At 35.1% G+C, this 17,729-nt stretch overlaps 1 protein-coding gene across 4 annotated transcripts in view; it reads left to right on the plus strand.

The window, feature by feature from the left end:
• Positions 1-17,729, plus strand: part of brip1 (BRCA1 interacting protein C-terminal helicase 1) — a 260,180-nt gene that overhangs the window by 193,924 nt on the left and 48,527 nt on the right. For all 4 annotated transcript variants that reach the window (XM_039756727.1, XM_039756728.1, XM_039756726.1 and 1 more), the window contains 2 exons: positions 4,520-4,664; positions 6,096-6,217. In XM_039756727.1, coding sequence (XP_039612661.1) covers positions 4,520-4,664; positions 6,096-6,217 — 267 coding nt within the window. The remainder of the gene's footprint in view (positions 1-4,519; positions 4,665-6,095; positions 6,218-17,729) is intronic.

Here is a 17,729-nt window from a genome sequence, read left to right on the forward strand (position 1 = left end):
TAGACATCTAATGTTAGCAGTAATTAAAGGTAGTATTCAAACTCATTGCTTACCCTTGTGATGAAGCCAGAAAATTCACACACTTCAGTTAATTTTTGTTAGTTGCTGTTAGTTGCTCTTTGTACTAATTTAAATGGAGTTATTTTTTAATTAATGTTTTTCAGAAATGGCATTGAACATGTACTTGCATATTTGACATTTATCTAAATTATTTATTTTACTTTAGTCTGATTTAAATGTTGGCTTCTTTAAAAATCTGCTTAATTTGATGATTAAAAAGGGCTGGCATGGTGGTGCAGTTATTAGATGGCTACCTCTCAGATTCACAGATTTGAGTTTGATCCTTGTTGCTCATTGTCCATATGTAATTTTCTCATTTTTCCCATATTCATTTGTGGTTTCTATTGTTTGTCTGGATTCCTTCCATATGCCAAAAATATGCATGCTAAGGTAATTTCTATCCATTATCCAACCCACTATATCCTAACTGCAGGGTCATGGGGATCTGCTGGAGCCAATCCCAGGCAACACAGAGCACAGGGCAGGAAACAAACCCCCGGCGCCAGCCCACCGCAGGGCACGCACACACACACACACGCACACACACCAAGCACACACTAGCAACAATTTAGAATCACCAGTGCACCTAACCTGCATGTCTTTGGACTGTGGGAGGAAACCCACGCAGACATGGGGAGAACATACAAACTCCACGCAGGGAGAACCCAAGAAGCGAACCTGGGTCTCCTAACTGCGAGGCAGCAGTGCTACCCACTGCGCCACAGTGCCGTCCGCTAAGATAATTTGTAACTCGAAATTGAGCAAGGGTGTGCTTTTGACTGTGTTCTGTACCAGACTGGTGCTTTATCCAAAGTTGGTTCACACTACCTGATGCTGGCAGTACTTGCTGAGGCTTGCTGCAAGTCTGAACAAAAAACTTGTGTCTTCTGCCTTTGAAGGAGGCTATTTAAAATAATCAATAATTTATAAGAGAAAATATTGATGGCATACACATGCCAGAAATAAATGAAACTATGGAAAATGTTAAGCAGCCGTGTCACAAACAGTAATGTAGCATATTCACTGCCTATTCAATTGTACACAGGGTTGTGGGTAGGGCTGGAACTGGAGCTGAGATACTTAAACATACATATTCAAGGTGTTCAAATTCCACGTGGTCAGCAACTGGGTGTAGAATTCAAACCCAGGACACTGCAGTCATGAAGTGGCAGTGATACTGTGTGTCAATGTGCTTTCCATTTTAACCACTAGGAACTCTTAAAAAGAAACCTAGCATTACAGTATTAAGTCCCTATCTGTTGCCAGTTACTTTGAAGTAATAATGACCATGGCACTGCATTTGTGGCATATACACACATTACACACATCCAGAAAGCAATGTTCATGGACAGACAAAGCAGCATTGAAAGTATTCAGGTTTGCCTATCTGTTATGCTAATGACTGCATCTGGACAATTGTGCATTTTGCACAGCACTACATGGGTCGACAAGTTCCCCAGCTGGTAATGGTTTTCAAGAGTAACAGTACCACAAAGATAGAAAAAATTATGTTGCAGCTCGGCTGACAACAAGGGTACCTATGCACTTGGTGCTAGGTAACCATACAGGTACCTATATCTCTACTTAAAGAATAATAAACTTTTGTGCCCTATCCGGAGGCTAGAAGACCTCCATGTCCATAGATGACTTTAAGTTATTTCCGAAGTTTGCATGCTTATATTGCCTGGGACAATACAGTGTTACTACATGGATTGTAATATAGTAATAATGCATTTTTAAAATGTATTGCAGTTTACTAAATATTTCATTTGACCCCAGTTATAATATATTTTTTTATTTTCCTAAAGTTATAATTGAAATATGAGTAGTATCCCTGTAACTAAAAATGTGTCAGTCTATTACACCTGACAAGAAAAGCCCTTGACTCAATCTTTTTCACTAAATGTTTTTAAATTGTGGTATCCTAACAGCTTCCATCAGTAAGGCTTGGATGGTCTTAGTTACAGTTCATAACACACCCATTGGAACAATATTTAATCTTCGCTTTGGGTGAGTCCTTGTGAGAATGAGTCCTTCTATGTATATTAGGCCTGTCACCCATAATAGAAATTGCAGTATTTCTAATTTTACATATGCTTTTGTTTTAATACACAGTATATTCAAATGTGTTTAAATGGAGGGGGTGCATACATCTGTGTAGCATGTTACATGATACTTAAATATAAAGTTTCTCATTTAACAATAGATATGCAAGGAAAAAATAATAGGCACAGCTCTGATATAAAAATATAATGTGCAAAGCACATATTACAAAATGCCTGTCTGTCTCTGTCTGCATAAAACAACTCAGCCACCCAGAGACCAATTTTACTGAGTTGTGACACACTTTTTCTTCATATACCTCCAACAGATTGCAATTTCTGAATTTTTAAATTTTCAAAATCTCTATTTGAAAAGCAATGGCAAATTTACAATTTACAATGTATATTTTCCTCTTTTACCCAATGCAAGTAAGTCAAATGCCAGGCTGAGTAAGTGGGCAAGCAGCTCACACAGCAGCACCTTCTCCTGCTGCTTTAGGTAAGTAAACTAATTGAGTACAAAAAAGTCACTTCTCTGGAAATAAAAGGAGGGCAAAGCAATTTTGTAAGCATATATAAGATAGAATTGATTGAATCGTATCACCTACAGATTATTACTATAAAGAACCAAAGTTCTCAACTTATAGCTACAGTAAATTGTGTTTGAACTAATTAATAACATGGGAAACGCGCAGCTGCCCTGGCTAATATAAACATAGGTTAGATTTAAAAATGGACAGTGGTGGTGGGAGGGTTCACTGGCTTAAGCCCCTAATCTCTGGCGCTCAGACCACTCATGATATACTCGAACAATCCCTGATCTCCTTACCTGTCGTGTACATTTGCATTCCCGTTATAGAATAAATTAGTTCCTTTCCAAATTCTTACTTGTTTATATAATTTTAAAGAATTGCTGTATTTTAACTAATGTTAAAAGCTAGAAAGGGACTTTATTTCAATTAATTTTCTTCTTTTTTAGGGTAATATTGATGCTGGTTTTATGGTAGTATTGGTTACTTTGTATTAATAGACATTGTTCAATTTGTAATTATTGGATACTACTCTATTGGGTATACTTTGAAAAATGTTGTTTAAGAAAAATTGAAGAACAGTTAGCTACAGACCATGCACAACTATCACAAGTCAATCAATGTCAGTTTTGCATTACTTGAATTGGAATCTGCTGTGTATGAAATATTTTGAGCCATCACAAGTCTATTTGTGCTCCATTTTTTACTCAATTATAAACACAGTTAAAAAGCACATATTTAATAGTCCACTAACACATGTAATTGCATTCTGTTATTGCTCTTCCTTTTGAATTTGTCTCATTGTTAAAAAACTGTTTAATATATACCTGACTCTTAGATGAAATAAATAAAACATATGAAATACTTTCTTAGCAGTTAACTTAGGCACCAGATGCACTTGAAAGTTACGCCATGTGTACATTGTTTAACTTGTTTAACAATTTGTTCGTTTTTTTTCCTGAGAACATTTATTGTCCAGCACATTACCTTGCCAGGCTTTTCTGTATACAAATTTCTGTTCAAGGCAGCAAAAAAATTGATCCACAGGATAAAGAATGTGTTATTGAACTTTGTTTGATTTTTATCAGTTGATGCTCGTTATTAGTTTGAAGGTTTGCAGTAAGCAGCCTTCATACGCTGCTTTTAGCTCTTTTAGCTGTAGGGGAGAGACTGATCTGGCTTAACATTGCCAGACTTGGTTTTCTTATGACAAAGATTACACCTTGTATGTTTTGTATCAGTCTATTTCTTCCATTTTTATTAGAAATTCTGTAGTAGTAGTAGGAACTGGACTTCTAGGCCATCTATGGAACTGTGTTTTGTTAGTCAAATGCCAGTAAAATGTATTGCTTGTAAATTCCTTTATATTGATAATGTACAGAGAAAAAATACTGCAGATGTTATGCCATGACTGTAAATCACAATAGCCTGGTTCATATTTCTTTCTGTGGAAGTAGCCCCAAACATAGAGTTTATATTCTTCTTAAATTGTTGTGGTTGTCATTTAATTGTTTTGATCAGATATTACTTTTTTCAGTTAAAGCTGTTCATTGTACATGTAACTAATCTAGCGCGCAAAACATTCCAATTCTATGACATGTTTCAATTTCATAATTACAGCATGAAATGTGTTTTTATAATGATATAACACTTAGCTCCCTTAACTAAGCATATTTTTAAAAAGCTGCTGTGTTTTTTATAGTACTATGTAGAGATACCAAGTTCTTTATATACTAAAGTATACTTTTTTCAATTAATGCTTTGCAATTGCATGTTTATTTAGTACAATATAAAAAAAATTGATACTCTTTCTTCTTATTGTAAACATTGAAGGAAAATATCTCGGACTATAGCTTTGTTTCAATTTATGTATGCATTCGGTTACAGATGTTGGATAAGCTTCGAGACCGCTGGAGGCAAACTGGACAGTGGGATAGAATGGAAAGAGTGAAGACTGTTATTGTTGAACCAAAAGGAGGAGATAAAGCAGACTTTGATGAGCTGTTGCACATGTACTATGAGGCTGTGGGAGGTATGGCAAAATTCTTGCAAGCTGAAGTCTACATCTGAAATATCTGCCTTAAGTTAGATTGACGATTGTTGCATGATATCCAAAATAAGAATACATTTTGGTAACGTTAATTTAAGTAGATATTGCTCTTAGCTTATCAGTGGATTACTGAAACCCACAACACTTTTTTATCGTCTTCTTGTTCCTACCACTGTTTGTGTCCTTTAACATTCTTAACTTTAAGAGAAAACGCAAGGGATATTTGGACTTTTCTTTTGCAGCGACTTGTTAACTAGAGGAAATCATAACAGTAGAATTAAATCCACCCAAGTTCATTTTGATAAAAAAAAAAAAATCACAGAAAGAGACTTAACAGTACTAATGTCATATGTTTAGAAGAAATAGAAAGGAACATTTGCGTGGTAACACCTATTTACTGGACAATGTTGATGTTCTTCCAATAGGTTGGAATGCATCTACTTACAGAATGAACAAACGTGTAACTCTTAAAATCCAGTAATTACTGTTAATCCATTCTAGTAAGGATCTTGAAGTTTACAAACATGTAATCTTCTGAATATAGCAAATACCCACTTTTATTGCATTGCTAACTAAAAGCAATAAAATATTCTAGATATGTAACACTTAATTGAAAAACTGTGCTTCTTATCCAGATAACTAACATGAATAGAAGAAGACTGGAGAGTATCTTACATTGATCAGTTTATTAAATATTAACATAATATGAAATATTCTATATTTATGATGGTGGTTTTTAAATTTGGTAAATGTGTCTTTTTCATTCACTTAATTGTTATCTTAATGGTAGCATATTGTTGATTTTGTCAAATTAATTAGTTCAACTCTGGTACATCTCCTGATACTTCAGTCACCCAAGACAGTCAATTTAAACATTTTTATAACTGCCTGCCGCTAAATCAGCTTGAAAATCGAACAATTAAACACAGCATAGTCGTAAATTTGTGACGATTGCGTGATTATATGATTTACGTGGAAAGGGAACAAAATAGCAAGAACTAGTTGCAAGGTTTTAATTCCTGCCTTTCCAGAGCAAAGCAGTCTGGAGAGATGTTTGTACTGATTCTCAGAATATAGTCTTTGGAATATAAATAATAAAATCAATTACATTATATGATGTCATTCTAAGGATACTGAGATTTTAAAATGTCATTTAGTTGTTAATGAATTTGCCTTAAGGAATGTTCCATGGAATAAAATTAAACAGCTGGATGTTAAACAAAATTAAATATACAGTATGTCATTATTTTATTGGCAATTGAACAAAAGGTCTGTATTTACTATGAACTATCCCTGCTAAAAATTGAAACACATTGTCAAAATGCAACACATTTTGTTGTCTTTCTCTCTAATAATCTCTACAAAAACAGCAATTGGTAACTAGGTGACATTATAATGTCTGATTTATTGTAGATGGAGCTTTATTAATTGCTGTCTGCCGAGGTAAAGTGAGTGAAGGTCTTGATTTTACAGATGATAATGCTCGCGCTGTAGTCACAATTGGGATTCCTTTTCCCAATATTAAAGATCTGCAGGTAAGAATGACTTCAACCTCCTTAAAACCCTACTGTATGTGTTAAAAAAGATTTCTTATTAATATGTTGAGTTTTGTTTTCAATATATACTAACATGCAATAAATATGTCTACCTGCTGCTTTCATTTCAAGTGTATTCCTTGTATGTTGCCCTTGAAATTGTACACAGATGTAACCAAAACTGTACATCACAAAAGTTAGTTAATACCCGTTGTATCCTGTCTCTAAGTACAGGAAGCAGGATTTTAGTTAAGTTTGAACACTTTTCATGTTTGCTGTGCAGTTTCATAATTATTAATTTGTGATAAATATACTTAAAAACAGTTTGGAAATGTATTTGAAAGTACCTGGTAAACATATTGACTACTGCTGATGTGAAGTAGCGAGGAGTACTTGGTTTGGTTCATGATAGTTAATTTTTTACAGATTTGATCAAATCAGGCACTAGGTTTCATTGAAGCATGTAATTTCAACTTAAATGTTAAATTGAGATGTTTCGTTATTATTAAAAAATTACTTTTTTAATTAATATTTAAACATTTTTTAAGTTATATTCACATCATCTGAGTTTAATGGAATTTTGAATGTAATTATTTTTTGTTTATGCCATGTCTAGCAAGTAACACTGACCTTTAAGCTTTTTACTTTCCTGTCAAAGTATGTTGTATATCACCAAAGTGGGCCTGTCACCATAGGGGGTTTGCAGGAATGATTGACACTTACCAGCAGTTCACCTTAAATGCAGCAACACAACAGTATGCAGCAGCTTCAAACCTCTGGGGAAATAGTTAGATTTTTTCCCTTCCACTTCCACTTCACTGAAACTGTATTTGGGTGGTAACATAAAGTTGAAATAATGTCCCTCTCTTGCAGTCTCTAAAACTTGGTTTGATTTAAGATGAGCAGATGGATCCACAGTAAATGTGGAGAATGATGTGCAGAAATGTTCCACTTATGTCCCAGATTTCTGAAAGTGTTTAATTTTGCATCCATTGCCTTTTCTATTCACTTCCATACATTATATTTATCACTGAATAAACAATAACAATAGCCTAGAATTAGCATAGTGACTAAAGTCTGGTAAAAAATTTCTCAATAGTGATTTGTTATTTAGTAGGAATCATACACTTAGTAAATGTGCTGTTTCCTGTAACTGTACATTTCTGTAGGCATTTGGAAAGAAAATGTCTGATTTTATTCAGTTCAATGCTTGTAAGCTTCAGATTTTGTTAATGTGCACATGAAGAATGGTGTTATAAAACCTCTGCTGTCTAAAGGTAAAATTTTCAGTAATTTAACTTTGTTTGTAATTAATGAAAATTGAATAAGGGAAATGTTAATACAACTTGCTGTTACTCATTATGTGTGCACATACAGTACATCAACTGTACACATTTGTTCATGGTAAAAAGGTTTTTGGTGCTTATGTAGCGATGTTTGGCTGAAAAAAGGTTTTTTAAATGTTATGTTTGCAATATTCTCTGTCAGCTACTCTAATATTGTGATTAATCTCTAAGCAAACAGCTAATCCATATTAAGTTTTAAAATGAGCTGGGGGTTATACATACTGCTGAAATGAAATCAATAAACTTGTGATCAGAACGGCACCATAATAGTGTCATGCATATTATTCTATAGATCTCATCATCTCATTCTTACTCTGTTAATACACATTTCATAACAGATGCCACACCATTCATAATATTATGCTTTTCCCATTGATCACAACATCCTTTTCATCTAGTGTTTCCAAATTAACATCAAGTCTAAGGTACCTATAATCCTGCTCTCTGCCATACTGCTTGGTAATTTATTTAATGTGTCTATAGTTCTTTGCATAAAGGAAAACATTCTAACATTTGTTCAAAATCCGTACTTAACATTCCAACTGTGTTTCCTTTTTCTTGTTGCAGAATATATTTTAAAGAAACTACTGGGATCTACTGTTTTAATTCCATTTATCTATACTGATAAAAGGCAAAGCCCTCACTGACTGACTGACTGACTGACTCACTCACTGACTGACTGACTCACTCACTCATCACTAATTCTCCAACTTTCCGTGTAGGTGGAAGGCTGAAATTTGGCAGGCTTATTCCTTACAGCTTACTTACTTACAAAAGTTAGGCAGGTTTCATTTCAAAATTCTACGCGTAACGGTCATAACTGGAACATACTTTCATCCATATATACAGCTATAGCCAGCAGCTCGGTCGCTGTGTGAGGCGGAGTTGCGTCCGTGTTATCATGCCTCCCACGTAATTGAGTGCCTGCCCATATAAGGTAAATATTCGCGGGTGAAGGACTGTGCTTAGCATATTCATAAGTGCATCTACTGCGGAAATCAGCACGCCTCCCACGTAATTGAGCTAAATATTCGCGACCACACACTCGGTATATGAACAAGCCAGTTTCCCTTTCAGTTTGTACATGTTCAGTCTGTCCCTGTGCATTTCCTATGCAGCGAGCAAGAGAGAGAGCGCGAGACAGCGCGAAACAGAGACAGACGCACACACACAGGCAGCGCGACACACACAGGCAGCGTGAGACAGCGCTACACACACACACACACAGAGGCAGTACAAGAGATGGACGCAGACACACAGGCAGCGCGAGAGAGAGCTGGACGCATTAAGAAAGGAAGGCGGTTAAAGAATGCACTGATCTTGATTTTGTTTTCACTTCTATTTCTAGCGATCTGTTCGTAGCTTGTATTGTTGCAATGTTATTTTTCTTGGTGGTTTATTAAATTCCGGATTTTTTTGAAGTGTTCATTTTTCCCCTGTGCTTAAAACTCATTAAAAAAAGTGCTTTTAGCCAGCAGTTGGTAGTGCTGCGAACTATTGCAGTGTTAGTTTTCTCTTTCTCTTGTTCAAGGTTTTCTCAATGTTATTCAATGTTTTTACATTTAGTTTACTATTACGCTGTGCATTCTATGGTATAATTATATTTGTGCTTAAAAACTAAAAAAAAAAATATATTTACATACAGTTCATATGGTCTGGAACAGATTAATTGTATTTACATGCAATCCTATGGAGGAAATTGCTTCGGTTCACGACCAAATCGGTTTACCTCCAAATACGAACCTGATTGAAAGAAATAATGATGATCAAATCCTTGGTGACAGCAACACTCATAACAGTCACAAAACAATTACTTTGACAATCATGTTACATTATTTTTAAAATGTTTCCTTTTCTTTTTCATAACTTCTTTAACACACTACTCCACTGTGAAGCGCAGGTATTTTGCTAGTCTATACTAATAAAAGGCAAAGCCCTCACTGACTGACTGACTCACTCACTCACTGACTCATCACTAATTCTCCAACTTCCCGTGTAGGTGGAAGGCTGAAATTTGGCAGGCTCATTCCTTACAGCTTACTTACAAAAGTTAAGCAGGTTTAATTTCGAAATTCTATACACGTAACGGTCATAACTGGAACCTACTTTCGTCCATATACTGTATACGGCCATAGCCTGCAGCTCGGCCACCGTGTGAGGCGGAGTTGCGTCCCGCATCATCACGCCTCCCACGTAATTGAGTGCCTGCCCATATAAGGTAAATATTCGCGGGTGAAGGACTGTGCTTAGCATATTCATAAGTGCAGCTACTGCAGAAACCCTCTGACGCTGAACAAGCCTTTGTACACATATCAATAGGAAAGCAAGGTGTAAAGCTTAAGTTTAAATTACGTTCATAGACACGCTGCCGCTAAATATTCGGAGGCAGATCCACAACTTAATACCGGCAATGCCTGTTAAACATCTTAGATTCACGAGTACCGATTTGGGTAGTGATCACTTCGATGAATGAAATCTGTTCAAAAAACGTATTACACAATTGAGAAGGCAGCAAAAGATTATGAAGTGAGTGACGCATACAAGCATATTCATAAGTGCTGCTACTTCGGAAACAAAGCACGATGTAAACCTAAAGTTTAAATTAAGTTCATGGACAGGCTGCCGCTGGCGTTTGTCATGCCTACGACAAATGCGATATTCGCGAGATACAAGTTTTTAATGGGAAGACGCAGGGTATAAACGAGACTTTTGATCACTTTGTAACAGAGTTAAAATTGCTGTAACAGAGTTTAAATTGCTGGTATGCCAGGTCTGAGCTAACATTAAATAAAACCGTGGACATCACGAGATAGCACAAGCACAACTGAGAAGCTTCGATGCATGTACTCCGAGCGGTTCACGTGAACTAACTTTGCGGGACTGGGAAAGGTTAAATTAAGTTCATAGACACACTACCGCTAAATATTCGCAGGCAAATCCACAACGTAATACCGGGAATGCCTGTTAAACACTTTAATTCACGAGTACCGATTTGGGTAGTGAACACTTTGATAAATGAAACCTGTTATCTTTACAACGGTTGACAAACACAGAATATAACTTGAACACAACACATCCTCCAAATACGAACCTGATTGAAAGAAATAATGATAATCAAATCCTTGATGACAGCAACACTCATAACAGTGGCAAAACTATTACATTGACAATCATGTTACGTTATTTTTAAAGTGTTTCCTTCTCCACTGCGAAGCGCGGGTATTTTGCTAGTAATTTGTAAATGTCAACCATGTCCTTACTTAATCTTTGGTTGCTTAAACTCCTTCAATCTTGTTTCATAACTTTTGTCTTTTAGTCCTGGAGTCAGCCTAGTTGATCTTCTCTGAACTTTCTCTAGTGCTGCTTTGTCTTTTTCGTAATATGGGGGCCAAAAATGAACTCCAGGTGAGGCTTCGCTAGTACATTGTATAACTTACGCCTGGCCTCCCTTGACATTCCACACATTGTGATAGGTTACCTTGCATCCTATTAGCTTTCTTGATCCCCTCAGAACATACCCTTGATGTAGATAATGATGAATGTGCTCTGGCTCATCTCATAAGGTGTATTTTCAAGTTTCAGACCTCTCATTGTGTGTTCAAATCTTAACACTTTAGTTTTGTACATGTAATACTTTATATTTACGTGCATTAAATTTCATCTTCCACAAATTTGCCTAAGTCTGTATGCTATCCAAGTTCCTCTGTAACAATTAAGCTGATTCTGCATTTTCTGACCTTCTGTCTAGTTTAGTGTCATCTGCTTTCTTAACCTGCTTATTGTTTATACTTTTGCATAGGTTGTTTCTGTGTATTAAAAAGAGCAGGCACTCCCTAAAGGATGCACCTTTTAAAATCATCTAATGCTAAAAAGAAGTTCTCCTCACAAGATCATTTGCCCACTTCTTTTAGTTTGGTCACTAGCTTTTAATGTGGTAACTTATCAAAAGCCTAATAAAAATCAGGAAAAATAATATCATTTATACCTCTCTGATCATATTATTTTGTTGGTTACTTTTAGAATTACAGCAAATTAGTGAAACACAACCTTACTCATCTGAACCTGTGTTGAGTATTTCCTAATGCACTTGTTCTTGACATGTGTTGCTCAATCTTTACCTGTAATGAACATTAAACTTAATGATGAGATATTTGCTAGCCTCCGATCTTTAAGAATTTCCCCAGTATGCAGTGATATAAAAAAAAAATATATATATGTACCAAGGGTTTATATGTGTACTCACTAACTTTCTTAAGCACTCGAGGATAGTCCTGGTGATTTGTTAAATTTCATTTTATTTAATCCAAGCAGTACCTCTCCCTCTATAATTTCTAATTCACTAAGTACCTCCTTGGTACTTCCTGTTACTTTTGGGAGGTTAACTTTTCCCCCCATATAAACTTGATAAAGCAGCAGTTCAAAACATTTGCATTTTTACTGGCTGTATGTTCTAGTATGGCGGAGTGGTGGCTCTGAGGATAGGGATCTGCACTGGCAATTGGAAGGTTGTCGGTTTGAATCCCACAAATGCCAAAAGGGACTATGCTCTGTAGGGCCCTTGAGCAAGGCCCTTAACCTGCAATTGCTGAGTGCTTTGAGTAGGGAGAAAAGCACTATATAAATGCAAAGAATTATTATTACCTTTACTGTTTGTAGTGCTCTTGACCTCCTTCTTGACTGTTCTTTTACTAGTAAATTATTGAATGAATCTCTTTGGGTCATCTTTTGCCTTTTCTGTAGTATTTCTCTCCAGAGTTCTTTTTATCTTCCTAATATCATTTTCTTGCCTTTGCTCTCATGCTGCCATATACCTGACAGTTAGTGATGGAGTTACTAGTATTGTATTCCTTATATAGCTGTTTTTTTCCTTTGTATCTTCCCTTTTATTTACTTATTTATCCACATTAATTACATATGGCCTATAAATTTTGGGATGAACTTGTCCTGTATTATATACAAAACACCTTTAAACCTGTCCCACTTCTCTTCTACTGTCTTCACGCTCAAAAGCATATCCAATTTATCTTGCATGGTTTGGAGCATGTGCCTTACAAAAAATATTTTACTGTTTTCATTTAGAATGTGCACTACACTAAAACACTGAAATCTATAATATTACGATCACTTGAATCTAGTGGTTGCCTTTACCCCTTCAATTCTATCCTGATTATTACAGAATACTAAATCTGGACAAAATCTAGAAAATCTTGAATACTAAATCTAGATCCCACCCCCACCCCATGCTGCTCTTTTAACATACTGCATTAAAAACTGTTACATATTACATTCAGAAACTCCTGTTCTTGTACTGTGGTATTTGTAAAACTAGCCCAGTTAATATTTGGGTAATTAAAGTTGCCCATGACTATAGTATCTCCTTCTAAACTTGCCTTTTTCATATAATTAAAAATATGTAAATTTAAACTATTGTCCAAGCCTGCTCACTAAGCTGTGGTTTACTAACTATTTGAAGATGAAAATTTAAATTTTATTTAACATATATGGTGATTTCCTCACCTTTTCGTTTTTGCCTGTCTTTCCCAAATAATGTGTACCTGTCTATGTTATACTCCTGACCATTTCTGTTGCTTAGCCATGTTAATATTGTTTGTATTACATGAAAGTTGCGTACAGCTACATATAATTCCAACTGTTTTATTTTAATTATTAATGCTCCTATAATTAAGACAAGCAATTTCAGTTGTAACTTATTTACCGATATCAAATACATGAACATATAACATTTATATAACACATCAGAAATATACAGGTTACTCAGATATATTTGTAAGATCCAAAAACTCCCACCTGAATAGAGAGTAACTAAACACAATTGCATATAACTTACAAAACCACTCAAAAAGTCTGCTTCTGGTAATGGCCACACTCTTGCAGGAATGCAAAGTACACATAGTATGTGGTGTTTTCTGAATGCAGAAAAATCTCTCAGGGTTGGAGCAACTACTCTTCTAATGCTAGATAGAAGTAATCACTGTCTCCGTAGTAACTTGTAATTGCTTTTTAATTTAGTGGTCACCAAACTTGAATTACCAATGTTGTAGGACATTAAAATAAAAGGTGAATTGCTGACTAATATGTTCCTTGGCAGGGTCTTGACCTGTTTCTGTAGAACCAAACAAGACAATTGATATGCTCCACTCAGATAAACAAATGACATTAAACACTAATAGTCATCTTAGTTCATTTACAGGCCTCATTCTTAGACTTCTAAGCCAAAACTCATCTTTATAATATCTGACTAAATTACTGAAACATTTAAATTAAAACATGATAATTTCATATGAAACAAGATGAATCATTTACCTCATTGAGGCTAACAGACAAGGTCAAAATAATAGATAAACCTTGTCTAAGTAGTGCTTTAAATTAATAGCATCCCTTTATGCACATTCTTACTGCAAGTACACTGCATTGAGGGATAATGCCCAAACTTTCACTGTAAAACTCTTTTCAGTGCACATTTATTGTTACTCCACATATCAACTTTTACTACAATATTCTGTTCACAAGACAAATCAATGATAGTTGTTGAAAGACCTCTAACAAGTGTAACATATACCATTATTCTAGTATACTGTGTTTTATAGAATGATCTTAGAGTGACTAGAATATACTTTACCAAATATATACACCAGATTGTTTAAATTTTTTTTTCTTAGTCCTTTTAGAAGATGTCTTTGTTTAAATATAGGACCCTCCTATACATGTGTTTTATTAGTCTCCTCTTATGCTCTCTAAACCTTTCTAAATTCCTACATAATAAATTGTATTCCCATCTATCAAAACAAGTTCTCTAATACCTCAAAAACTGGTGTACTAGAAGGTTGTTGATAAATATTCTTGGACGAAAACTAGATGTGATCCTGTCAGTTTTCCGCAAGCTGTAAATGCAAATTGATTAACTTTTTTGTTGATCAAACTTTTTGGAAACTATGGAAAAAGGGTGCATTTCAAAAATCTACTATATTATAAAATAGTAAGGCCTTTGTCTCCAGTCCCTTAGAGTAATGTAATCCGTTTGGTGTTGATGAACAGGAAGTATGAATGTGAGATGCATGAGGAGGAGTAACAGCGCACTCTGAGAAAGACGCTTTCAAAGATGGAAAGTATAACAACGTACAGGAGATAAGAAAGATGCCTTGAAAATGATGAGGGAGCCTGAGAAGCTAGGCTTTAAAGGGACATGGTTAAGAAAGGTCACACTGGTGAAGAGAGGTTCAGATATGTGTGAATACAGAGGAAAGGTGATAGTAAATTATTCTGTTTCCTGCCTTTGACTGATACTATGGTTGGTATTTACTAAACCAACATCTAGAAACAACACCTACATTTGACAAGTAAGAGTAAAAAAAATTATGATGTTCTAATGCTCCATGACATTTAAGCAACTAATAAAATATTTTTATATATCTTTTTAATATATTTTAAACATCTATAGCCAAAATTGAAAAGAAATTGGGAAATATTGTATATTTCTTAAACAAATTATACATTAAATACTGAAAAGAATTGCTGGAAGTTTAGCTTTAGGAAGCATGTTTGTTAAATTTGAAGTAACCTGAACCTAACACATACACAATGTGGTGTGCCTTTAAAACACATTCAACTTCAAGCTTTTCTCTAAAGGGATCCCCATCATCTCACAAGTCACAGTCACTTAATAATTGCAATGTAACAGTGAGGCTTTAGAAAATGCATGTGACATAACAGCTAATCCAATTCAGGGTCATTGAAATCTGGAGCCTGTCCTAAAGCCAAAGTCCAAAAAAAAGCCAAAATCCAGCCTGGAAAAGTCAAAAATCACCATTCCATTTCAGACTTCTCTGATGGCAGACATTCACACTCTCACTGGACTACTTTAGTGTCACCAGCTAACTTCACCTGCACATCCTACAGGGACACAGAGTCAATATGCAGACTCTACACTGACAATGACTGGGTTTGGCATTTGAAAACAGGATCATAGTATCAACAAGACTGCAGCACTGACCTCTTAATGACCACCATGCGGTTGGTTTGTTTGTTGCATACCATAACATCCAGATTATATAGGTTGAATTTAGTGTCTCCAAAAATACTTTTCATTTTCTGATAGACTGTCTTACTTCCTAAGTGTGATTAAACTAATCTTTTTACTGTTGCTGGTTTCATAAATTTTTAATAGTCTGCTCTGTGGAATGTCTTATGAGACATGTTAAAGTGTAGTAATTTTTTTTTTATTTCAATATATACTCAGAAATCCAAAAATGATGCACATTAAATTGCATTTTGTTGACAGCTATTACAATCATTTTGTCAAATTAACTAAATTTTCATGTTTGCTTCTAGTTTTTAACAAGGTTCTTAGTTCAATCACCAAACAAAAAACTGTATTCCCACACTTAATGAATGTATTGGTATAAAAATGTGACTTCCTAGTTGCAGTCGATATTTTGTAAACACTTCAGCTACTGTCAAATAATTCAGTAAATTGTACTGGAGCAGTTGTACTTATTTGTAGCTTACTCAAGCTCTTTGTGTAGCTACTTTTAAAGACATCAGTTTCCCTCTCTATTTCAGCTGTATTGTTATTACATAATTAGCATATTAATGTCAATATTAATGAAATATTTATCCTGTAATGTACTTCTACATTACTGGTCATCATTTGCTGGACAAGTGATATGATTGAGGTACAAATTTACTTGTATTTAAGGCACTTTTTTGTAATGCTAACTGCATTATTGTTCACCTTCAGTATATGCTGCATAATGAACTTTTAAAAATGCATATTTTCACAGATGCTTATCTGATAAACCAAGTATTAAATAGCTGCAGTCTGCTAAGTGTCTTTCTGTATCATTTTAAATGTATGTGTGTTTTGTTAGCTTTCGAGTTGAAGGCTTAAAGCATTTAAAAGAAGTGAGTAGTGGCCTGAAGCAGGTACCATGAATCTCTCCTAAACTTGAACTTACATGAGAGCAGACAATGAAGGTCTGCAAACAGATAAGGGGTAATCTGTGTGACAGCTACAAGATGGTTGTTTTTGCCACAGGCTGACTTCTGCTGCTTGGCAGAACAGTTTGTCTGCCAAGCATGCCTGATGGCTAAGTGTATATTTTTAAGGATGAACAGGTATACGGTAAAGGCTATCTTTTGACATTTAACTAAGGCCCCCAGCCTGTGGTTTATTGCACATTTAGGATATTTGCTAGCAGCCAGAATTGGCTTTTTCGCATATGCATCATGTCATCTTGCATTGAACACTGACATGATGTGAGGGATTGAAGGGTTACATGTTGAAATAGATTCTGATTGTACTTGGATGACATTTGATGCCTTAAGGCATTAGCCCCTGCTTTCAGTGGTAGGGTATTGTACTTCATAGTTAACTCTTTAAAATCTGCATGGCAAAAATTATGAAGAAACTACAAAAATGACTGAACAAAGCATAGTTTAAACTATTCAACAATCTCTGATACTACTTACAGGCATTGTTGTAAAAGTCCTAAAGATGGCTTTCTTTGGCATTTCTATGTTTTTATAAATCACTAATTCTCTCTATTTCAAAGGGCTTTTGTAAACGCAAACCACTTAATACTGAAGAAGAGACTAAAGCTAAAATATTAAACAACTAGTTGGTGTTTCCTTGCATTCTCCAAGTATTACAATATATTTTAGTAGATAAAGATGAAACCTCATACCCAGATAATAATATAATGGATGTGTGTTGTGCCCGCGGCGTCACAAATATCTGGTCGTCCATCTTTTGGGATTTAACTTGTGACCTTGCATTTCCCAGCCTTTACATGACTCAAATAAAATCCTGTAGCCCAAAAAGCTACTGTTTCTTAACTACAGTAAAAATGTATTGATTACATTTTTTTACTAATAAAAAGACAGGGCTTTAATGCGTTGTAGTGTTTACTGTATTTTTAGCCTACTTAATCATTGTGCATTTACTATTTTAGGGTGAAAATGAGAAAAGCCTGTGGACTGTTTTTATTTGTGCAAAAGACATGATGGCAACTCCTAATATGAAATATTACATGTGCATCGTATGAAATTCTAATACTCTGGTACATTTCAAACTAAAGCGGCCATGTTCATATTTGAATTTCTTGTATATTTAAATGTACATTGCAGTTTTCAGTCTGAAAATGTAT

Source organism: Polypterus senegalus, chromosome 6 (assembly GCF_016835505.1).
Source record: "Polypterus senegalus isolate Bchr_013 chromosome 6, ASM1683550v1, whole genome shotgun sequence".
NCBI lineage: Eukaryota > Metazoa > Chordata > Cladistia > Polypteriformes > Polypteridae > Polypterus > Polypterus senegalus.